Source organism: Oryctolagus cuniculus, chromosome 11, assembly GCF_964237555.1.
Source record: "Oryctolagus cuniculus chromosome 11, mOryCun1.1, whole genome shotgun sequence".
Lineage (NCBI taxonomy): Eukaryota > Metazoa > Chordata > Mammalia > Lagomorpha > Leporidae > Oryctolagus > Oryctolagus cuniculus.
In genome coordinates this window covers 57440289-57463367 of record NC_091442.1, presented here as the reverse complement: position 1 = coordinate 57463367, position 23079 = coordinate 57440289, and the positions used below count along the sequence as shown (strand labels likewise).

At 55.0% G+C, this 23079-nt stretch overlaps 1 protein-coding gene across 1 annotated transcript in view; it reads right to left on the bottom strand.

Moving 5' to 3' along the window:
* NCKAP1L (NCK associated protein 1 like) overlaps window positions 1–23079 on the bottom strand; it is a 46584-nt gene that overhangs the window by 5744 nt on the left and 17761 nt on the right. The window contains exons 10-29 of the mRNA XM_002711038.5: window positions 22302–22358; window positions 21942–22038; window positions 21377–21486; window positions 20697–20829; window positions 19624–19705; window positions 19370–19428; window positions 19043–19188; window positions 16871–17003; window positions 16477–16596; window positions 12621–12766; window positions 12228–12359; window positions 9876–10094; window positions 8753–8883; window positions 5931–6028; window positions 5664–5757; window positions 5489–5571; window positions 5194–5274; window positions 1914–2007; window positions 1197–1313; window positions 774–883 (exon numbers count right to left, since the gene is read on the bottom strand). Coding sequence (XP_002711084.5) covers window positions 774–883; window positions 1197–1313; window positions 1914–2007; window positions 5194–5274; window positions 5489–5571; window positions 5664–5757; window positions 5931–6028; window positions 8753–8883; window positions 9876–10094; window positions 12228–12359; window positions 12621–12766; window positions 16477–16596; window positions 16871–17003; window positions 19043–19188; window positions 19370–19428; window positions 19624–19705; window positions 20697–20829; window positions 21377–21486; window positions 21942–22038; window positions 22302–22358 — 2242 coding nt within the window. The remainder of the gene's footprint in view (window positions 1–773; window positions 884–1196; window positions 1314–1913; window positions 2008–5193; window positions 5275–5488; window positions 5572–5663; window positions 5758–5930; window positions 6029–8752; window positions 8884–9875; window positions 10095–12227; window positions 12360–12620; window positions 12767–16476; window positions 16597–16870; window positions 17004–19042; window positions 19189–19369; window positions 19429–19623; window positions 19706–20696; window positions 20830–21376; window positions 21487–21941; window positions 22039–22301; window positions 22359–23079) is intronic.

The following is a 23079-nucleotide window of genomic DNA, read 5'->3' as shown; positions in this document are numbered from 1 at the left end:
CGGGCTGGAAAACTCTAGGGCCTCTTTCAACAATAGCAAGAGGTTATTTATTGTGTTTTTCCAGAGGCAAAACGAAGATCAATGGTGATAGTTAGAAGGAGTCAACGTTGGCTACAAAATAAAAACATTTTTCAACAATTTTTTCAAACATAACTTGCAGCAGCAATGACTGACTGGCTGCAAACTGTGGGCCCTAGAAACCTGGACCAGGGGTTCTCAGAGTGAGACCCCAAGACCACAGCCTCATCACCTGGGAACCTGCCGGAAATGCAGGTTTGCCAGCCCCACCCTCGTCCACAGAATCTGGAAGCCTCCAGGTGATTCTGATGGACAGTCAAGTCTGAGAACCGGCCCTGTCCACTCTCCGGGAGACCCGGGTGAGAAACATAGAGGCCGGCACTCACCCCGGGGTGCTCTGATTCAGTGGGTCCAGGCTAAAGTTCAGCATCTGTATCCAGACAAGGTGCACACCCCACCTGGATTCATTTATTCTCCCTAAATTTACAAATGAGAAGGCACCTGGAGTTCAAGGCCACGCTGCCTAGTTAGGCAGATCCAGAACCAGAACTCAGAGTTTCTGACGCTGTGTGCAACCACCTTGCCGGGTGTTCAAGGGGCGGCAGCAACGCCGGTTGTTAGGGGAATCAGAGAAACACCCGCCTTGCACAGAGCAGCCGCTCGCCCTTCGCTGAGCACAGTGGGGGCTTAGACCCGACAGCCCGATCCCTGCTGACCCTGTGCGATGGAAGCCAGGCCCCCGGCAGCCCACTCACCACCAGGAATTCCTTGAGGTGAGTCTCGATGTTCTTGTTGTAGAGCGTGAAGAGGGCAGCGGACACCTGGATGATGGCTTTGGTCAAGCAATGGATGTTGTTGTTGTAACCTGGGGGCAGGGGACAAAAGGAAGGGACAGTGTGAGTCTCCCACCGCTGAAACCAAACAGGAAGTGGCCATTTTTCCAGGCTGGACCACTTCCAGGTGGCATCAAAAGACTAAAGGCGTTTGGGGTCAAGGGGAGGTTATTGCCACAAAGTTTTATTAGAGGGGGATTTTTTTTTTTAGCCTAGTTCACTGTCCAGTGCTTTTGGAAGTAGAACTTTATCTCTGGGTCGGAAGTTTGTATTTTCCAGGAAAGCATTTCAGTTCAGCTCTCGACCCCCAGACATGGACCTGGCCCAGACCTGGCCCATACTCACCATCCTTCTCAATGCTGTAGAAGGAAGAGGGGTCGGTGGCGAGGAGCGGGAGGGAGACTGCAAGGAAGACCAGGAGCAGGCAGGCCACCTTGTACTCCTCCTCAGGGGACGTGCTGTCTGGGGAGGGCAGACAGAGGGGAAGGTCAGCGAGCAGGAGTTGTCTCCTACGGGCTCACAGAACCGCCCAGGACCACATGGGAAAACACCGGTGACACACTGCATACACGGGCAGGTGACCATTGCTGGCCGGGGCGGGACCAGCAGCCGCTGATGGCAAAGGGTCCGTCCTGGAGAGAACCCACAGACAGCCAGAGGCACCTGCCAGCTTCCTGACGGGTGGAGAGGCAGGAAGAGAAGACTCTCGCTCACCAACAGGGAAGGGCAGGGTGATGGATGGGCTGGATGCCAGCCCCTTGGCTCCACCCTGTGCAGAGCTCGTATGGGACTACGAATGCGCCAATCCGCAGGAACACGTAATGGCAAACAGAAGACACGAGCGGAAGGCTGGGAGGAAGTGGACAGGTGAAAGAGAGTGCATGGGAAGGGACAGCACAGGACGGCTGTGAGAAACTGAGATGCTTCACCACACAGCTCAGCATGCGCCCCATGCTATCTTGCATGGTTCTCTCATGCAAACACAGGCTCCTCTGACGCCAACACCTCCCCGTCCTCAACAAGGGTCCCATCCGTCCCTGCTCCCCCCGACCCCAATCTCACCAGCTTTCAGATTGGCGATGGCAGCCACCAAGGCTGGGTCAATGTCACAGCCCACACCTGCAGCAGATGCCAGCTCAAACACACTCAGGGTCACCTGGCAGGAAGAAAAATGAGAGTCTGGAGAGGATTCCAGAGAGAAGGCCTTGGCAGAAGCTATGAGAAGCTGGGATTCCTGGGCCACAGGCTTTAAACTTCTGGAATAGTATCCTTTTTTTTTTTTTTTTTTTTTTTTAGATTTATTTATTTACTACAAAGGCAGAGTTACAGAGAAGCAAAGACAAGAGGGAGAGATCTTCCATCGCTGGTTTACTCCCCAAATAGCCACAATGGCCAGAGCTGGGCTGATCCAAAGCTAGGAGCCAGGAGCTTCTTCTGGGTCTCCCACATGGGTGCAGGGGTCCAAGCACTTGGGCCATCTTCCACTGCTTTCCCAGGCCACAGCAGGGAGCCGGATCAGAAGTGGAGCAGCCGGGACTTGAACCGGCGCCCATATGGGATGCCGGCACTGCAGGAGGCACCTTTACCCACTACGCCACAGTGCCAGCCCCTATCCTCTTTGTAAGAACTTCCGTTCACAGCTCTCCCTACTCTACAGGGATAAAACAAGAGCCCAAATGCTTCAGCGTGGAATTCAGGATGCTCCGCAGTACAAACTTCCTTGTTCAACCTTATTTCCCCAAAGGCTTCCCCCGCTGTTGCAGCCAGCGTCGTCTGTTCACTTCCTCCCTTGCCTCCGTGCTCTGGTTCACATCCTTCCTCCTCCTACCCTGTCCCTTTCTCTCCTCTGTGTCTCTTCTATTATGTCTAAGTGATGCTTAGTTATAACTAAGACTTCAACTCCTCTGTGGAGCCCTCCCTGATTACCTGGTTCAAACCTATCTCTCCCTCCTTAAAGCAGAACTGCTGACTTAGCATCAGGCACACACAGTCTGTATACAGTTATCTTTTTAGGTAGGAGGTGAGACTCCTGGCTTAGCTTCCAGGGGAAGGCATAAAAGGGCTTTAGAATGAGACAAATCCGGGGTTCCAGTCCTAGCAACACCACTTAGTCACTGTGTGATTTTGGCCAAAAATCACTTAATTCCTTGAGCCCCCATTTTCTCATCTTAAAACTGAGATGATAATAATGCTCACCTCACCGTGGGCCACATGCATAAAGCATTGAACTTCAGCAGCTAAAATGCAAATGGTCCACCTTTATCTCCTCTCCCCTTACCTTTCTTTCCTTGAGGATGTCCTGTTTAATTTGCGAGCTGGGGAAACACTGTGACAGACAGACAGACAGAGCCTTCTTCCACAAGCCACTCCCCAGACGCCTACACCACCCCCGCACTGAAACTTTTCCTTGATCTTGAAAGCAGGGACTCTGCACTTCTTGTCCGCTGCAGTGTTTAGCACCTGAGTCCCTCCTTGTCCTTAGAACCAGGCTCTCAGCCATAGCCTCAAACCACCACTCCCACGCCAAGCCCTGGGAGCCCTTTGGAGGCTGACCACAGTTGAGTTTGCTGGTTCTGAGAAAACAAAGAGAAGGGTCCCAGCACCAGACCGCTGCGTGTTTTCCACAGACACAACCCACGCACTCACAGAAGCCACACTCTCGCCTCCTCCAGCTCTGCCCCTTAGCAAGCCCCCTCCTGCCCTGGAAGTGGGCACTGCTTGTGGCAACCTCCACCTAGGAGACCGTGTGGCTTCCTGGAGGAAGAAGCAGATGATGGAGGAGTCTCGTGTTCTGTTTTCCCAATCTTCCCGCCCCGCTGAGGCACCGGCAAGCTCTCTCTCTGACGGACAGGCTGTCCCTGCTCTCCGTCTCCCCTGCTTATTTGTACAGGCACACGGAGCCTAAAGCAGCCCAGGACATTTCAGCTGGCTGAGCTCCTGCTGCACTGGGGCATTCAGCCCTGGCAGGAGGGCAGGCTCTGCATAAGCCGGCTGTGTGGATGGCACTGCCCCTCACTGCCCCCACGGCCACTTGGCCCCTGTGTGGTTCCGGGCAGGTACAGGGAAGTGGCTTAACTCTTTCCATCTCAAGGTGAGGACGTTTTTCTTAACCTGGAACTTTACTCCTCTGACTCAGCAAGGTACCCTTTATCACAGCTCTCTCTGTTAAAGGAGGCCATCGCAACAAAGCAGCAGGCCCTCTGCATGGGGCGGGGGGAGGGGGCGGTATTCCCAGGCTTTGGCTGTTTCCTGTGCAACACACTTGTTTGCTGCAGGGCACTCAAAAAACGAGGGGGCCGGCGCTGTGGCATAGTGGGTAAAGCTGCCACCTGCAGTGCCGGCATCCCATATGAGTGCTGGTTCAAATCCAGGCCGCTCTACTTCCGACCCAGCTCTCTGATATGTCCTGGGAAAGCAGTAGAAGATGGCCCAAGTGCTTGGGCCCCTGCATCCGTGTGGGAGACCCAGAGGAAGCTCCTGGATCCTGGCTTCAGATCGGCACAGCTCCGGCTGTAGCAACCATTTGGGGAGTGAACCAGCGGATGGAAGATCTCTCTCTCTCTCTCTCTCTCTCTACCTCTCTCTCTCTCTCTCTCTCTCTCCCCCTGTGCCTCTGCCTCTCTGTAATTCTGCCTTTCAAATAAATAAATAAGTCTTAAAAAAAAAAAAAGAAGACAAGGTCAGGGAAGGGTGGGGCGTGACTGTGTGCTCAGGTAGGCTTTGCCTCCTGTAGCAATGGGGCACGCGAGCAGGTGGTACTGACGCGGAGGAGCCAGAAAGGTTAAGAATTGGGAGGACGCAAAGGCCAGGAAAAGAAAGGAAACTCTGAAGGCAGGCTGGGGATGGGGAAGGAAGGGATAAGTCTTCCCCAGCAAATACCAGGCTCCTGTCTGAGACGCCAGCAGCATCTCCCACCCCCTTGGCCCTGGTGTCCTCGCAGTGCCCCTCTCTCTGCAGGAAGATCCACCCAACCAGTTCTGTGATTCAAACCCTGGCTTGGCACAGCACAGCGCATCGCACCCTGGGCGTGCAGCACCTGATGACTCAGGCACTTGGGTTCCTGCCACCTACATGGGAGACCTGGAAGGAGCTCCTGGCTCACAGCCTTGGCGTGCCCCTGTCCTGCCCTGCCTGTTGCCAGCATTTAGGGCGGGGGGTGGTTAAACCAGTGAATGGGAGCTCTCTGCCTCTGTCAAAGAAATAAATAAAACTCACGAAGCCCAGCTCCGCCGCCCGGCACATCCTCCAGCGCCCTCCTCCCTCACAGGCCCTCATCTCTCGCTTCCCACCAGCAGAGCGTCCCAACCCCACTCCCCCACGTTCCCCCCCACCGCACACACACCTTGATGTCTGTGTCTGGAGTGACGAACTCCTTTAAGCACTCGATGGGCCCCATAAGGAATGGGCAGTGGGAGGAGAAGACCTGGAGGAAGGAGAAGAGAAGTGAGTGCCCAGGACAGCGGCCGGGGCCTCGAAACCAGTTGAGGCTTAACCCAGGCCCCCGAGCCATGCATGGCCTCTCCCATGCCTCTGTGGGCTCCCCAAACTCCTCCATCCCCAGGGATCTGGCAGGACCCCTGTGAGACTAAGCCACGTCTCAGGGTTGGCCGGCCCCTGCCACGCCCCCCTCCACTCACCTCCCGAAGTCCTTCCTGGGCCATGGCCCTGAAACTGAGAATCACCCCAATGATTGTCATGCGCTTCAGCACGTTCTCAGCGCCTAGGACAAAGGGGACAAGGGGACACAGCGGCCGTGGCGGTGGGGCCCCTTCAGGCTGTCTGTCCCCCCTTCCCACCCTGCCCTCCCCTTACCCATCAGCTGGGGCAGCAGGGAAGCCATCAGGCCCGGCTTGCTGAAGTTGGATCTGATCTGCACAAGTACGTCCATGTTTTCCACCACCAGCTTCTGCGGCCCGGGAGCACGGAGACGTGAGGTGGGGAGGGGCCGCCCGCCCGCCCGCCCGCTGAGTCTCCCTCCACCCCAGCCTGGCCTCCCGCCCCTCTCCCCCACCCCCAGGGAGGGTCATCATCCTCGTCATCCCTCTCCCCGGGATGGAGGGGGGCTGGTTTCCACGGTACCTTCAGCTCCACAATCTGAGAAGTCACGTGCCACATCAAGTTTTCACTCAGGAACTTCATGCCATAGGGGCCCAGGAGCTCAGCCAAGGCCCGCATCTCTGCAACAGAGTTACAGAGGCCCAGCCGGGACTCAGAGAGCCCTGGGCAGCCCCGGGGGTGGGGGACTGGATGGAGAGCACGCCGCCCAGCAGGGAGAGCAGGAGGGGAGTCACCCGACACCCTGCACGCAGGTGGCAGGTGTCTGGTCCCCGGTCGTGGACCATCTGCCTCCTCCCTCCCTGCACACACCTACCACCACACACAGTAAGCGTTTACTCTTTCTTTCATGCAGCTCTGCTTTCCCAAGTCCCGTCAGGGTTTTCTGCCTGCTGTACCCACTCTGTGAGATGTGAGACCCCCAACAAGTCACCGAGCTTCTCTTTGTCAAGTAAAAAAATTACTATCTGTCATGAAAACCTGACAGGGGGCCGGCGCTGTGACTCAGCGGGGAAAGCCGCCATCTGCAGTGCTGGCATCCCATATGGGCACTGCACTTCCGATCCAGCTCCCTGCTAAGATGCCTGGGAAAGCAGCAGAGGATGGCCCAAGTCTTTGGGCCCCTACAGACATGTGGGAGGCCCAGAAGAAGCTCCTGGCTCCTACCTTTGGCTTGGCCTAACCCTGGCTGTTGCAGAGTGAACCAGCAGATAGGAGATCTCTCTCCTCTCTCTCTCTTTCTCCTCTCTCTCTCTCTCCCTCTCTCTATCTCTCTCTCTCACTGCTTCTCTCTCTGTATCTCTGCCTTTCAAATAAACAAATAAATCTCTTTAAAAAAAAAAACCTTATAACGTTGACGTGTGTGCAGATAAGATACCACATTATAAAACCATCTGAGACTATAAAGATATATATGGGGGCCAGCGTGCTGGGTAAGACCACGGCCTGCAGTGCCAGCATCCCATATGGGCGCCAGTTCGAGTCCCGACTGCTCCACTTCCAATCCAGCTCTCTGCTGTAGCCTGGGAAAGCAGTAGAAGATGACCTAAGTGCTTGAGTCCCTGCACCCACATGGGAGACCCGGAAGAAGCTCCTGGCTTCTGGCTTCGGATCAGCACAGCTCTGGCTGTAGCAGCCATTTGGGAAGTAAACCAGCACATGGAGGGCCTCTCTCTCTCTCCCTCTCTACCTCTCCTTCTCTCTGTGTGTAGCTCTGACTTTCAAATAAATAAAAATAAATCTTTTAAAAAAGATATATCCGAACAATGGTTGCTTATTAGGAGATTGATTGACAGCTGTCTTGGGCCCATGGCACAGGCACTGTCATGGTGGTTTTGCAGTGCGGGCCCAAGTTCACGGAACCGCATCCAGAGCTACAGCCTGACACGGTGCGATGTCCTGCTGGCCGTGACTGTGTCGGCAAACACAACTGCTTCCCAGCCAGAGCCAGAGCTTTGCCCACGTAGCTCCCTCCACAGCCGTGACTTATGCCTCCCTGCCCGAGTTTTCCCTCTTCCTTCATGATTGGCACACGTTCCCTGAAGCGTCTAAACCCTTCCTCCATCCAGTCTGCCCCAGTGCCTTCTCCCTCCTCTGCGTGGTCTGCTCCGGCCCTTTGTGACTTAGATGAAGCCCGCCTAGGGAAGTCCCACGTCAGGAACACCAGCGGCCAATTCAGACAGGAAGCAGAGCTATGATCTCTGGCCACGGGCCATCCCCGCAGGGAAAGCCATGAAACACCAGAGGCAACATCAACAAGTCAGTGCTGGAAGAAAGACAGGCTAGATACCGTGAATAACCGAGTTCAGACAGAAAAGGAAGTCGGGGCTCCACGCCCGGGTCTTTGAAGGTGGGACCAGTTGTTCTCCACCCGCACAGACGGCAGAGGAAGCGGAACTGGCCGCCGCGGCTGATGGACAGCCGTGTCCAGAGGAGACAGCGGACATTTTTAGTCACCTATTTACAACAGGAAGCGCCGAGCTGAGAACTATAAAAGGATCTCCCAGCTGGCCAGCTCATTTGGTGCAAACGTGGCCAAGAGAGGGGACGAGGGGCTGAATGGTCCCGCTCCGGGGCTGATCGGCCAGACCTCCGTACTCCGGTCTCTTCTTCCCCCCTAGGGCATTCTTCTCTTCCCATCTATCTATTTTTGCAATAGCATTGCCCCATCACCATGGCAACCCAGGAAAATTGGGGTGGGGGTGGGCGAAGGGGAATGAGCATCACCTCCTGCTGCTTGTCACTTGTCAGCAAGACCTAGAGTTGCTTTCGGAGGCTGCCTAGAGTTTGCAGGTGGAGTGGGGTGGGGTGGCGGCCAGCTGAAGCCTCCGGCAGGCAGAAAGCAGGGTGGGGAGGACTGTGAGGAGGCCCAGCTGGACAGCGGGACTGTCACCGGAACACCCGCCTGTCCAGATGCCACAAGGGACCTGTGACTTGTGTGCAGGGGAGAAGGACGAGGAGGAAGCAGGACAGTCCGTACGGCTCAGCTCCTTACCCCGCCATCGTCACGGGCGAAGGCCCCACAGCCCATTGCTAAAGAGGACAGCGTCGTGACGTCAGAGCCCTGGGGAGGAAGCCCCAAGCACAGGGCCAAGTCCTCCTCTTTCCACTCGTCCTCTGCCCTCTCCATTCGTCTTCATTCAGTGGAGAGCAACCATGTGTCCGCCCCTGCCTGACTCCTGAAACCCCCTTCGTTTCCCCCTCTCCGCCCAGTTCTGGGCCTCGCTCTCTCCCTGCTCTGGCCCTGCAGGTAGAGATGCCCAGGTGAGTGCAGTCACTGCCCCCTGCCCTGGGTGGAGGAGAAAGGCTCAGCTCCCGGGCAGGGCGGGGCCGGGCCCTGGACTCACCAGAGATGTCCGAGTACTCCTCGGCGCTGAAGCTCTGCTCCCCCTCTCTGGGGAGGCTGACGAAGGCCTGCATGGCGGGGGACAGGAGGATGGTCCCACTGCTCGCCTGCCTCAGCAGGCTTTCCAGGTACCTGCAGGGGGAGCCAAGAAGCACAGAGACACATCCATGAGGCTCGGGGAGCGGAACCTGCCGGACGCTGGGGCAGGGACGAGGGTGGCAGAGGAGACCCAGGCCGCTCGTCCCCCCAGTCCACCTGTGTTCTTTTCCCATAGCTGCTCTCCCCTATCCTCGCTCTGCTGGGCAGGGAAAAAATTCCTACTGAGAGTGAGAATGTTGGGCTGAGAACCTGGGATCCTGGATGGCAGTGCCCAGCCCGACCTCTGTGGGCGCTGCGGTCATCCGGCCTCCAAATCTTCCCTCAAGCACAGAGGGGCTGAGCCCCAGCCGCCGGCAGCAGAGAAGGCCTGACCGACCCCTGCCTCTTACCCAGCCACTAGCCAGCAGTGGGTACCCACAGACATCACAAGCTAGCCACCGGTGCCGCCAAACCCACCCATCCGACATGGGCTTTTTTTTCCCTTTTCAATTAAATTAGTGATCAAAAGTTTGAAACAGATTTTTACCTGGCAAAAGTCAGGATTTAGTGGGGCAGCAAGCAGGTGCAGCTAAGAGGTGGTTGCCCCTTTAGAGGGTGTCCCCTCTCTGACTCCTCAAAGTCCTCACCTGGGCCAGGCTACCCATTTACCTCACCTGCCCGGCCCCTGTTGGCATTTGTCTATTTGCAAACTTTCTGTCCCCTTCCTCAGCGAGTTTTTCTCTGCCACCTGTCTCCTGCTGGGCTGATATTGGATTAAGAGCGCCACCCAGTGGCTTGAGGCGGTACAAATCCAGTTACTTTGCATTCCTTAAAATCTCAAGGGAAAGGGGGCTGATTCCCACCTTCAATTTGGGGGAGGGGACCCTCTTCCCTATGAAGAATAGTCTACTCAGTCTGGGCCGGTCACCTCTGAGCATGAAGGGGTAGCGATCGGGAGAGCTGCAAGCAGCAACAAGCCTCCCTGCCTGGGGCCCTGGGCGCCGAGGTTCTGTGTGGTGTGCGGGGAAAGCAGGCGCTGCACTGACCAGTTGGTGTAGAGAGTGGTGATGGTCTGGTCCCCGCTCGAGTCCAGCGGCTGTGTCTGCTGCAGGAGGGCGTTGCGGATGATTCTGGAGGCGTCCGCACCCACAAACTGGGCCAGCGACTGGATGAAACCGATGTACGCTTTCACTCCTGCCAGGAGTTCAGACGGCCTTACGATTTCCTGCGTGCTGGCGTTGTAGCCAGCCAGCCACACGATGGCTCTGGGTGATAGAAATCATCGTTCCATCACAACGGGAAACACAGCGACAATTACTGAGGGTATACCATGTTCTGGATCCTGTGCTACGGTTTTACTGTATGTATTATCTCATCTAAACCTTATAGCAGGGGCCAGCGCTGTGGCACAGTGGGTTAAAGCCCTGACCTGAAGCACCGGCATCCCTTATGGGCACCTGTTCTAGTCCCATCTTCTCCTCTTCCGATCCAGCTCTCTGCTGTGGCCTGGGAAAGCAGTGGAAGATGGCCCAAGTCCTTGGGCCCCTGCACCCACGTGGGAGATCTGGAAGAAGCTCCTGGCTCCTGGCTTCAGATCGGCACAGCTCCAGCCATTGCGGCCATTTGGGGGATGAACCAATGGAAGGAAGACCCTTCTCTCTGTCTCTCCCTCTCGCTCTCTGTAACTCTATCTCTCAAATAAATAAATAAATCTTTAAAAAAAAATTTTTTTAAACGCTCAGCTCCTTCCAAAGCACTGTCCGGGAACCCAGGCTCTCACAATGAGAGGGGACGAGAAACATCACACTTCATCGGCTCCTTCCTTGGGCCACTAATGTTCAGGAGTTCCGGGGTGGGGGGGAGTCTTTGTGGCAGGGGAGAAGGGAGCGGGAAAGGCCCCTCCCTGCCTCGCTCAGGAACATACTGCAGATGGGCAGATGGAGAGCAAGCCTCATCTGTGTCGTCACTTTCACCAAGCCAGGCCTCTAGTCCAGTCTTCGGACGTAGATGGGGGCAATGGTATCAGGGAAGCAAGCAGCAGAGACCCTCAGAGAAAACCGGGATACGCCGGCCAGGGTGCTCCGGGCACCCGCAGCCTCTGCCCGCTTCCAAAGGTTTGCGTTCAGGCAGCTACGCAGCACTCCCCTTCCAGACATCCCGAGACGCTCCATCCGTGCAGCTAACGTGTGCGTGGAAACCCGCTAATTTCACTTCCCCCAAGCAGTAACCTCATTGAAAACTAAATCTGCATCTCCCACAATCCCGGACACGGGCTCTTCACCGGCCTCTGCTAATGCAGAGTGAAATTCTGAGTCAACTCGCGTTACAGCTGCGCTCCACACCTGCCAAGCCGCCGCAGCTCGTCACGACGGAAGCCAAAGCCCTCCTCGTGACACACAAGCACCTACACGGCATGCCTATCCCCGGTCTCTCTGGCCCCCACCCTGCGGCCTCCCCCAGGCTCGCTTTGCCGCGGGGACACTGCAGCCATGTCCACTGCCCTTGCACGTACTCTACCCACAGTGCTCCTCCCCCTGGTCACCACGCACCTGGCCCCTCGGCCCCTTTGGGGCTCCATGCCTACATGTGTCACCTTCTCGAGCAAGCCCACCCAAGCTACCCTACCTAACCCCGTGACACCCCAGCTCCTGCACCGCCACCGCCCACCAGCACCCGAGATCCCCTGCTTGATCTAGCAGCATCCAATCCACCATCCACTGTGTCTTCTAGTTCCGTCTTCTGTTGCTCTGTCTCCCCCACTAGGAGGGAGGCTTCACAGGGACGGGGGTTTGTGTGTGTGTTGTAGGCTGCTTTATCAACATGCCTGACACAGGGTAGGTGTTCAGTGAGTATGTGCTCCATGAACAAACTCACATTCCAGCACAGGGCTCTGAATGCCGATCTCTCATCATAATTCTTCCCTCTCCTACCCCACCCCCTAATTTCTGACTCTGAGGCCTGATGTCAATAAAAGGGGTGTTCCTCCTACTTTTGGGGGCAGTAGAAGGAGGGGCAAAGTGTAGAAGGGGGAACTTGTTTTACTAAGGTCTCTTATATGTCGGGGTTGTAACACTCACTATTCTCTCTAATTATCTGCAGTTCTCAATGGCAGGTCATTCTGTTAGGTGGATACCGTATTCCTCACCTTATGGGCAGGACAAATTAGATCATCTGCTCCAGGGTCCGAGCTGGGACGTCAGCACGAGACCCTGCTCACCGGACTAAACCGGTACACGTTAATCCTGGCTGCTCATCGTTAACTACCCACAGGGGTCTGGATTCTCTTTGCTTTTTGTAAGGACACAGGGGACCCAGGCCAGGACAACCACTCCAGCACCTCCTGCAGAGCCAGCTCTGCCGGCTCCACTCTGCGCCAGCACGGGCAAGGAGAGCGATACCTGTTGAGTCTGGTCTCCAGGTGGCTGCTGAGATACTCAGCAGGGAAGATGGTGTGTTCGAAGACAGAGAAGCTGTGAACGTGGTTCATGGTCAGTGCCAATTCCGTCAAGGTCAGGTGTAGCTTGTCCATGCTGGAAAGCAGAATGACCCCAGTTACAGGTCTGGCCCTGCCTGCTAATGTTTGGGAAAGAAGGGTCAGGCCTGTTGAGGGGTCCCTCAAACCCCTTACATCTTCTAGGGGTACTCCACCCGGAACAGTGCCCCCCATGCTGACTTCAAAGGCAAGGTAGGAAATTCTACCACCAGTGTTTTCTACAGCCAGCATCCGCATCACCACTCCCATGGTCCTTTGCTGCTTCACCTTCCCTCGGCCCCCGGCGCCCAGGTCTCACTTGGTGACGATGCTGCGGTTCTTTCGGTGACTCTCGGCGCCCGGCTTGTCCCTCTCGGGCTCCCCTTTCCTGGGGGTCTGCCTCTGCTTCATGGTTTTCTTGTTCTTGGCCTTGCTAATGGTAGTGGCACAATGCTTGGGGAGAAGCTTTAGAGACAGACACACATGAGTGAGGGAGTGAGGTGTGTCGCCGGAGCCATCCAGCAGCCCGTTCAAGGATTACGAAAGGACCCCTCCGTTACCGTCGGTCCTTGATGGCTCTGCCTTTCTCTTTAGCCCAGCGTCAAAAATACCCACCCCAGGATGGGCTCGGCCTCTTGCAGGGGTCCCCGGCACCTGGGAGGCCTTTCCTGGTTAAAGAGGAAGCTCTAACAGCTCCGCCGGCGGTGGGTGCTTGGTGCCCCGCGAGGTTGCAACCTGGGACCCCAGAGTGGCAGGGTTTCAGTCCCAGCTGCCCCTATGCTCCCATTTCCCCATCCCTGCTAGCGTGCGCTCCGACAGGCAGCAGGTGAAGTCAGTACCTGGGTCCCTAACACCCAGGTGGGAGACACAGGACCGACTTCCTGGCTCCTGGCTGTTGGGAGAGTAAACCAGCAGATGGGATTTCTCTCTCTCTCTCTCTCTCTCTCTTCCCCTCTCTCTGCCTTTCAAATAAATACATCTTTGCACTTTGTATTTTATTTGTTATTTTTTGAGATGACATTTTTAATTTACATTCTAATCCAAGGCTAAACGCTCCACTAAATAAAAACTTCAACGAATGCAAAGACTGTAGGCCAGTAGCGAAGCAGACAAGGGCTATAAACAATATGCAAATGAAAAATGTTCACCTTCACTCACGTAAAGTCAATTTTTAAATGGTCACAAAACCAGTAAAACTATGGCAGTATACAACTCCTATCGACTCATTTGACGAAAAATTTAAAACAAAGTTCTTTCTCTCTCTCTCATCTCTGCCTTTCACATAAATGTTTACTTTTTTTATGATTTTTTTTATTTGACAGGTAGAGTTATAGACAGTGAGAGAGACAGAGAGAAAGGTCTTCCTTCTGTTGGTTCACTCCCCAAATGGCCGCTACGGCTGGCGCTGCGCCAATCCGAAGCCAGGAGCCAGGTGCTTCTTCCTGGTCTCCCCAGGGGAGAGTGCAGGGGCCCATGCCCTTGGGACATCCTCCACTGCCCTCTCTGACCACAGCAAAGAGCTGGACTGGAAGAGGAGCAACCGGGTCTAGAACCCGGAGCTCATATGGGATGCTGGCACCGCAGGCAGAGGATTAACTAATTGAGTCACGGCACTGGTCCCCACATAAATGTTTTCCAAACACATGTAAGATCATCACTCTGTTGTGCTTCTAGGGTGTTCCATCCTGGAGAAGGGCTGTTTTTTTTTTTTGTTTTTTTTTTTTGTTTTTTTTTTTTTTGTGGTTTTTTGTTCATTTGTTTTTCCAGATGGAACAGCCATTGCACCGGCCTCATTTCTCCACAGCCTGCCCATGGTGACAGTCCCCACACCCCCGCAGTGCCCAGAGACACAGCCCTGTCTTCTCACGGCTTTTTTTTTTTTTTTTTTTTTTTTTGACAGGCAGAGTGGACAGTGAGAGAGAGAGACAGACAGAGAGAAAGGTCTTCCATTTCCATTGGTTCACCCCCCAATGGCTGCTACGGCCGGCGCGCTGCAGCTGGCACACCTCGCTGATCTGAAGCCAGGAGCCAGGTGCTTCCTCCTGGGCTCCCATGTGGGTGCAAGGCCCAAGCATCTGGGCCATCCTCCACTGCACTCCCAGGCCACAGCAGAGAGCTGGCCTGGAAGAGGGGCAACCGGGACAGAATCCGGAGCCCCGACCAGGACTAGAACCCGGGGTGCCGGTGCCGCAGGATTAGCATATTGAGCCGTGGCGCCGGCCCGTGGCTTTTTTTAATATCAAATTTCTTGCTACTTAGTTCAGACATCAGTCCTGCATGTCCCCTCTTCTCTGTGACACCCCAGTTAGCCAGACAGACAGCATAGGAGACAAGCGCGTGTTCAGGTGCCCCCTGCCAGGTCAGCGCCCGCAACCCCGCACCCTCTGCTCCCACGCTGCCGAGCATGTGGGGAGCGTGTGTGGAAACCCCTTGGCTGGAATCACTCTTGGGGTGGTGCGAAAGCCACACGAGAAAACAGGGCGGGGTATTACTTTGCAGTCATGATTCCTTGAGTCCAAGCTGTTGGTCGTTTCAGAAAAAAAATGCAAACGGAAGTCCATCAAGGATGATGAACAAAGACGAGCTGAGCCTGAAATTATGCAAAGCGTCTGTTGTAGATTCTGAAAGCACTTCCAGGAAAGCTAACTCCGTTAGTAACAGCAGCGTCACGAATGGCTCAGAGTGCCACCTTTGGAGTGCCAGCACTCATGGGGCTGCGAAAGTTCTGATCAGCTAGACACATCGTGTTCGGGTCGGGCCTGAGGCAGCACCGGGCCAGCCTTTCCACCTGTGCCCCTTGCGTGCTGGTCATTCCTCCTGAGTAATGGCAACACCTGCACTTGTACTTATTTGTGTATCTCCCTCGCGTTAATCACTTATGTTTTTTCAAACATGGCTGCACGCTCCGTTTTCCCTTAAACTGGGACATTTCCAGGAGCAGGGGTTGTTTCCTTCGCTCGGGGGTCTCCAACCCAAAACCCAGCACAGAGCCTAAAGCACCAACTAATACATCAGCTACACGTCCGGAGTGCTGCCTACAAAATAGTCAACGTCCTCCACTCGTTCAATCCCCCCCACACACCTGTGCAAAGGCCGTGTCTCTGATCCCCACTTACCTGTGAGAAAATGACCGGGTTACGTGAGGATGTAACTGCAGCTGGGGATCCTTCCCCCGCCCCCACTCCCCTCCTACCCAAAGTTGCTGCAAAGCCCGACCCAAGCCCAGGAAGGGTGGCAAGCCTGGGAAGTCGGAATGACTCCAGAGCAACAACAAAACAAGTTCCTCATTTTCAAACTGTCTGAAATTTAGGTTGACGTCATCATGACCAGGTGCTGAGTCAGTCTCGAGAGGAGAGGTGAAAACCCGGAAAGACGAGAAAGCAGCACCCAGTGTAGCCCCAGAAGAGCTGCCCAAGCCGCCCAGCCAGCCACAGATGAAGATGCAGAGAAACAAAAAGATGGATGACACAGGTGACCTGGGGTCACAGGCCTGCGTGTGCGTGCATCGGGCAAAGACAGGAGGGCTAGTAAATTAGAAAATAAGCTCCTGGGGCCGGTGCTGTGGCACAGCGGGTAAAGCCGCCACCTGCATGCCGGCACCCTATATGGGTGCCGGTTCGAGTCCCGGCGCCGGTTTGAGTCCCAGCTCCTCCACTCCCATCCAGCTCTCTGCTGTGGCCTGGGAAAGCAGTGGAAGATGGTCCAAGTCCTTGGGCCCCTGCACCCCGGGGAAACCTGGAAGAAGCTCCTGGCTTCGGATCGGTGCAGCTCCAGCCGTTGGGGCCATTTGCAGAGTGAACCAGCGGATAGGAGATCTCTCTCTTTCTGCCTCTGCCTCTCTGTAACTCTGCCTTTCAAATAAATAAGTAAATCTTTAAGAAAAAAGAAAGAAAGAAAATAAACTCCTCTCCCAGAGCCCTTCAACTGAGAGCAGATTCTCTCGGCGTGCAGCTGTTCAAATAAGAGTATTTTTAGACACCTCTCTCCAGCCCTCAGGGACCAAAGACAAGGGACTACGCGAAGAAAAGAATCTTGCCAGAAGCTCCAGCACACAACAGTCCTGGACCCACTTGAGAGCTGGAGAACTTGGCATCCGAGAGCGAGCCAAGTGGGCAGAGAAGGGAGGCGCCGAGGGCCGGCAGAGTGGAGACCTGAACAGGACGGCCGGCGCCCACCTGCTCACTCAGGTTCCGCTGCTCCGCGCAGATCTCCAGGACACAGTTGCTGGTCTGCTTGGCCAGCTCCTCCAGGAAGGAGTTGCAGTGGTGAAGGCCGTGGTTCTTCAGGTGGGGGTACTGCGGGAAAGAGGGACAAGCGGAAGCTGCCTCACGACTGCGTCTGTCCCCTTGCTACAGCAGAAGAGGCCAAGCCAGAGGGAGGGAGAGCACTCATCTACACCAGATTGAGCTACCTGGGCCTCAGCATCACAAACCCATCCTTGTGGCCTTCCTGGAACCAAGGCCAATCCTTGCAGCCGGGTTTGGCGGCGGGGGGGGGGGGGGGGGGGGGCGGCAAGGACGAGATATGACCAGAGAGACGACGACAGGGCTTGGGGTCCAGGGTACCCACCTCCTCTGGGCACATCTCATGTGTGCAGTGGACAAAATGGGCACAAATCAGGGGGAAAGCGATGGCGTAGCGCAGCATGGTGGGCTCCTCCAGGGTCACGGCAAACATCTTCTCAAAGGTACGCAGGTGAAAGCTACAGAGAAGGGGCAAGGAGGCCTGAGACCAGATTTTGAGCACTGGTCCCAGGGAGGCAGGGAGAATATTCGCTCATCCTATCAAAAGATATTTGCAAATATTCATCAGGCCCTCTACCCATGGGCCTACAGAAGCTAAGACTGCTTGGGACACCAGCATCCCGGATCCGAGTGCCTGGTTTAAGGCCTGGCTCCCCTGCTTCAGATCCATCTTCTTCCTTCTGCATACCCCAGGAGGTAGCAGACGGTGGCTCAAGTGCTGGGGTCCCAACCACCCAGCCAAGAGACCCAGACTGGGCTCCAGGCTCCAGGCTTTTGCCTTGCCCAGTCCCAGCTGTTGTAGGCATTTGGGGAGTTAGCAGGTGAATGGAAGATCTCTCTGTGTCTCTCTTTCTTTGTCTCTACCTTTCAAATAAAGTGGGATTAAGTAAAAATTATTGACATTAAAAAGAAATTCCCTGGGGGCTGGCCTTGTGGTATAGCAGGTAAAGCCGACGCCTGTGATGTCAGCATCCTATGAGCGAGCCAATTCATGTCCCAGCTGCTCCACTTCCGATCCAGCTCTGCTGTGGCCTGGGAAAGCAGTGGAAGATGGCCCAAGTGCTTGGGCCCCTGCACCCACGTGGGAGACTTGGAAGAAGCTCCTGGCTCCTGGCTTCAGCCTGACCCTGCACTGGCTGTTGCAGCTATCTGGGGAGTGAACCAGCGGACGGAAGATCTCTCTCTCTCCCTCTCTCTCTGTAAATTCTAACTTTCAAATAAATAAATACGTCTTTTAAAAAAATTCCCTATGCTTGAGGTAGTAAGGAACCCAGAAACCTAACCCTTTCAGACCTTTATAACGACCCAGGGCTGCTCAGTAATCATCTTCCTCCCTTTCCCCACACACAGTTTGCTTTCCCCCCTCTGCCTATTCCTGTGGTTTAGAGTCCTGGGTCGGCACCACTGGTTCACACGCCTCCCAGCATCTGACACTAAAGGTCCAGGAAAGCCTTCTGGGCTAAGGTTCACGAGACTGATCTCTCCTCCAGCCTGTGCCCTGCCCACTTCAGGTTCCCAGTGCCATGCTGACGTTCTCCGAACAGAAAGGTCTCCCATCTCCCCACGCGTGCTGACTGCCGACAGCAGAGACGACAGGTTGCCTTCTTGTTTGTTTGATCCTTCAAAGAGCAGAGCTGTACACAGCAGCAGTCACCTAATAGATGTCGAACGCTGCCGCAGGAAGACAAGCGGCTGACGGTCGTTCTCCAAGACCCTGTGCTACAACACTCCTCACTGTTCTCCACCCTCCCAACGAAATCACTGAAGTTTCATTCGTTTGGCTGGTTGGCTGATTGGTTCACTTCTGGGTTTTTGGTTGTTGGTTTTCATTTTACGTGAAGGGCAGAGAGACAGATGGAGAGAGATCTTCCATTCACTAATTCCCTCCCCAAACGCTCACAACAGCCAGGACTGAAGCCAGAAGCCTGGAATTCACTCAATCCAGGTCTCCTATGTGGATGACAGGGACCCAAATGTTTGCGCCATTCTCCGCCGCCTCCCCTCACTAGCAGGGCACCCATTAGCAGGAAGCTGGACCGGAGCCGAGCCGAGGCTGGAACCAGGCATGCCAGTGCAGAATGCAGGCATCCCAAGCAGCGACTTCAACCATGGTGCCAACGCCCACTCCCGAGAGCTCCTTTAAAATCACAGTGTCCCGAGAGTTTAAAAAAAGAAAAAAGCTAGAGTTTGCCAAATAAAACAGTGAAGATGAGACAATGTTGGAAAGAGACATATGGACCAATTATCCTGGAGAGAAAGAGCCCAGGAGACTTTCCTCAAGAGGACGGATGCCAGGCAAAAGGGAATCAACTGAGGAGTCCTAGCACTTAGGATTACTGGAGAAGCTGGCATGAGTAAGCTGTGGAGTTTGAGCATCTGCCTTTAAGATTAAAAAAGAACCTAAGACTTTCCCATCTGTCCAGGGGCAATCCCATCCTAAACAGAGGCCAGGCAAGAGATCAGAGGAGTTGATAAAGAGCTGGGAACCGGGACCCACCAGAAAATGGACAAATCCGAGGTTTCCACCAGCATTTTCTCCACTGAGTCCAGCATGCGGGAGTGAAAGACAATGAGGTTCATCACCTTGGCCAAGTCAGGGTTCTCATGCAGGTGCAGGGGGGCCTTGGCCACGCTGGTGTACGCCTGTGGTGCGGTTGGCAAAAAGGGAGAGGAAAAAAAGTGAATGACAGGGCCCCTAGCCTTGGACTGCACTTGGGCCAATCAGCAGTTCTCAAAGTGGATTCGCTCCCTAACGCAGAGCTTAGGGAATGAAGAGAAAGAACTGCAGTGCAGAAGAAATCTGAAGATGAACAGGAACAATTACCTGCAGGCGGAACCAGTCCAGCCTCAATCCCGAAAATTCAAATTTCTCTCCGCTATCAACTGCAAGAAAACCAGGAACAAGCTTAAAAGGAAACAATGAAGCTGCACCTAATGCCCCACCGCATGGATTGCATGGATCGGTGGCTCCTCTTCAAAGTCATCTCGTCCCCTCCGGTGGCTCCAAGATCAGTAGTTCCAGGAAGATGCTGACCCCCAGTGCACACATCCCCCGCACCTTCCCCCGCCTCCAGTTACCTTGCTTGGGATTCAGAGAAGACAGAGTACTGACGAAGGAAGACATGATGATGGACTCCTCCTCAGGACACACGGACAGGTTCTGAAAGGGGCGGCAGCGGTGGCGTCACTTCTAGTGGGCATAGGTTCAGGCAGGGTAGAAAGTAGGACCATGGGGCGCAACAGGTGAATTAAGAGCCATAAAGAATTGCTAAGTGGGGGCCAGTGCTGTGGCGCAGAAGGTTAAGCATCTGCCTGTGACGCCAGCATCCCATATGGGCACCAGTTCGAATCCTGGCTGCTCCACTCCCAATCCAGCTCCCTGCTGATGGTCTGGGAAAGTAGTAGAAGTTCTTGAGCCCCTGCACCCAAGTGGGAGACCTGGAAGAAGCTCTAGGCTCCTCCTGGCTTCAGATTGGCCCAGCTCCAGCCATTGCAGCCAATGGGAAGTGAACCAGCGGATGGAAGACTCTCTCTCTCTCTCTCTCTCCTTCTCTCTGCCTCTGCTTCTCTGTAACTCTGCCTCTCAGCTCTCAAGTAAATAAATAAATCTTTAAAAAAATTGCTAAGTGCCCAAAACAGAGAAAATGCCAAACAAGAGATGGTGGGTAGTTCCGGCTAGCTAAGCCAACACCCAGTTACACTTTATTTTTCCTCTCTTAAACGCTACGTAGTTTCATTAGGAGAAGGGAACAGAGCTGAGGCAGCCATCTGCCCTCCTGATGAAGAGGCCAGTTAAGTCACCCACATCCACTGCAGAGGAGTTGGGTCTGGTTCCTGTATCTGGCGCCCAACTCTGGCTTCCTGCTACTGCAGACCCTGGGCCATGGTGAGGGCTCAGGCCCTGCAGTGCAAGACCCCAGTGATGTTCCCCAGCCCGGAACCTTGGCCCAGCTCTGGCACTGTGGGCAACTGGGGGAGGAACCAGCAAACAGAAGCTCACTTGTTTTCTCCCTCAGCCCTCTCCGATTTGTTTTTGTTTGCGATTTTTTTTTTTAAGAGTGCTGAGATCTTTAGTCTTTTATTTGAGCAAACATGGAGGGGAAGAAATGGGCTTTTGACAGAGCAGGACACTCAGCCAGGGTTGGCTGTACCTGAATGATGTCACTGAGCAGTAGGGCGTCAAACCTGGCCAGGTACTGCAGGTGGTACTGCTGTATCACCTTGGTGTGCTTTCGGACCAGAGCCCTCAGCTCCTCCAACAAGAAAAGCAGCTCCGCGATGCTCCTAGAAAGTTGAGGATGGGAACAGAGGGAGTGTACGGGAGGGGAGATACGAGGTAAGGTGCACATGCAGATGATGGGATGTGGTGGGGTGAGAAGGCCATGCCAAGATGGCCGCTGGCAAGTGAGCATCAGTTACTCAGGAATGGCTTTGAATCCCACCTGGCAACGGAGCCTGCCTGGCAACAGGCTGTGATTGGATGGCTTCGGATACTGCCTGGCAACAGGCTGTGATTGGTTAGGGCATAGACCGCCCCTTGACTGGATTGGCTGTCTTGGCTATATAAGATGTTGTACCAACTGAAATAAACGAGTCTGCTGGCTGCTCGCCTCTGGCCCACTTTCAGCCAACTCCCGGGCTCTGTGTGGTGACTCCGCGCCTCTTGCCCCCACCATGCTCCTCCTACCCCCACCATGCTCCTCCTTTCAGAACGAATCCACCGCAACAATGGGACAGAGCCCGAAGCCTCCCGAGCCCATTTGGTGCTTCCCTGCGCCCCTTTTCCTAGCCCACTTTAAGGACAGGGCTCTCGGTGGTGGCAACTACTAACGAGTCACTGTAGTCCTCCGGCGTCTTTGTCTTGGTGACGTTTTCCGTGTGGCGGACCAGCCAGGTGACCTCATCACGAATGAAGGACAGGGCCATGAAAGCAAAAAGAGCCTAAGGAGAGAAAAGGGACTGTTGGAATTCTCAACTTTAAAAATGGATTTCAAAGCACAGAGCAAATGACCGTAATATGCATATGGGTACCATAGTGCCCCTTAATAAACCCTCAGACACACACATATGTCAGCACTGGCTCCGGTCAGTCCTCCTCCCTCCCTGTCCAAGAGTCTGATTCCTTCTAGAAATATTTAGTGGGCATGACGTGGTTTAACCAAAAGGCAAGCTCTGTCACCAGTTAAGTCGCACTCAGAGAATCCAAACAGCTATCATCCTAGACAGACTACAATGGTGCCAAAAAGGAAGATCTTCGAGGTTTTGGGGTGTGCAATCAGCATAGTCACACACAGATAAATCCCAAAAGGCTCAGGAACACCAAGACACTCCCCCTCATTGAGTGTCCTCCCATTGGTCACCAACCGCTCCCCGCCCCCAGCGCGTCCTCCTCTTGCCTTGGGACCCAGTAGTCCTGGCTCGTCGCTTAACACAGCCTGCAGCTCCTTCACCGCCATCCGCAGGAACTGGCGCCGCTGACTGTGAAACTGGCCACTGGGGAAGAAAAGGGGAAACTAGAGACCCGCGGCGCTCCTGCCCTTCGAAGTCCTCCGGGGCGGCACGGAGGGAGGCAGAAGTGAGCAGGCACCGGCGCTAAGGCTGGGGTTGGTTTGAAAGCACCGGATCTGTGGGGCAGCAGCTGGTTCTTGGGTTGAAGACTGCAACAAGGCCATGCAGAACCTCGGGGAGGTGTGGGTGAGAACGGAAGACAAGGGAAGATGCCAGCCCCTCCCGGAGGGCCCCTCGCCCATCCTTACCTGTTAGCAATCGCGTGTTCCTTGCTCTCCTTGATGTCTGCCACTCGCTTGCCATACCTGAGCATGGACACACACACAGCAAGGTTGGCCATCCCGCTGGCTGGGAGGCCTGGCCCACCTGCCCAGCTCTCCGGGAGCCCGGGCAGCCCTCACCAGGGGTGGGGCTTCCCAAACCCTGACTGCCCACCCTGGCCTGTTAATAATTCAAGACTCCTGGAGCGCAGAGATCATTCACGTTCCCGATGAGAAAGCAAAACTCAGGGAAAGGAAAGACTTGGCAAGATGGCGGCGGGGGGGGGTGCTCCTGACGGAGTGGAGGCTGCGCCTTCCTCCTCCCCCTTCCAGGCTGGGGGGCGGGCGGGCGGGGGTGAGGAAAGCTGGACACTGGTCGCTCAGGCGCTGCTCACAAGTGGTGCTGCCTCTCTACCATTCCCACCCGCTTCACTTTGTCACCTGTCTCTTGGTGGCTTCAATCTCCCCCGCCCCCGGGCACGCATAAATAGGCTCAGAGCCTCCCTGATTCTAAAAAAGATCCTTGCTAGGCCCGACGACCCACCCGGCTTCGGCTGTTCTTCCACCAAGCTTCCCCACAGAGACACGGGTACCGTTTTTCTTTTTATCTGCTCCGCTCTCTCTCGGATTCTTAAATCCCACAAGGCCTTCAACACCAAACAAACTGCTCTCTCTAGGGTCAGCATGAACTCTTGAATCAGTGAATCAAGCAGCATTTTCACTTGTCGGATTCTTCACAATTCTCCCAACCACGTCTCCTGCGGTT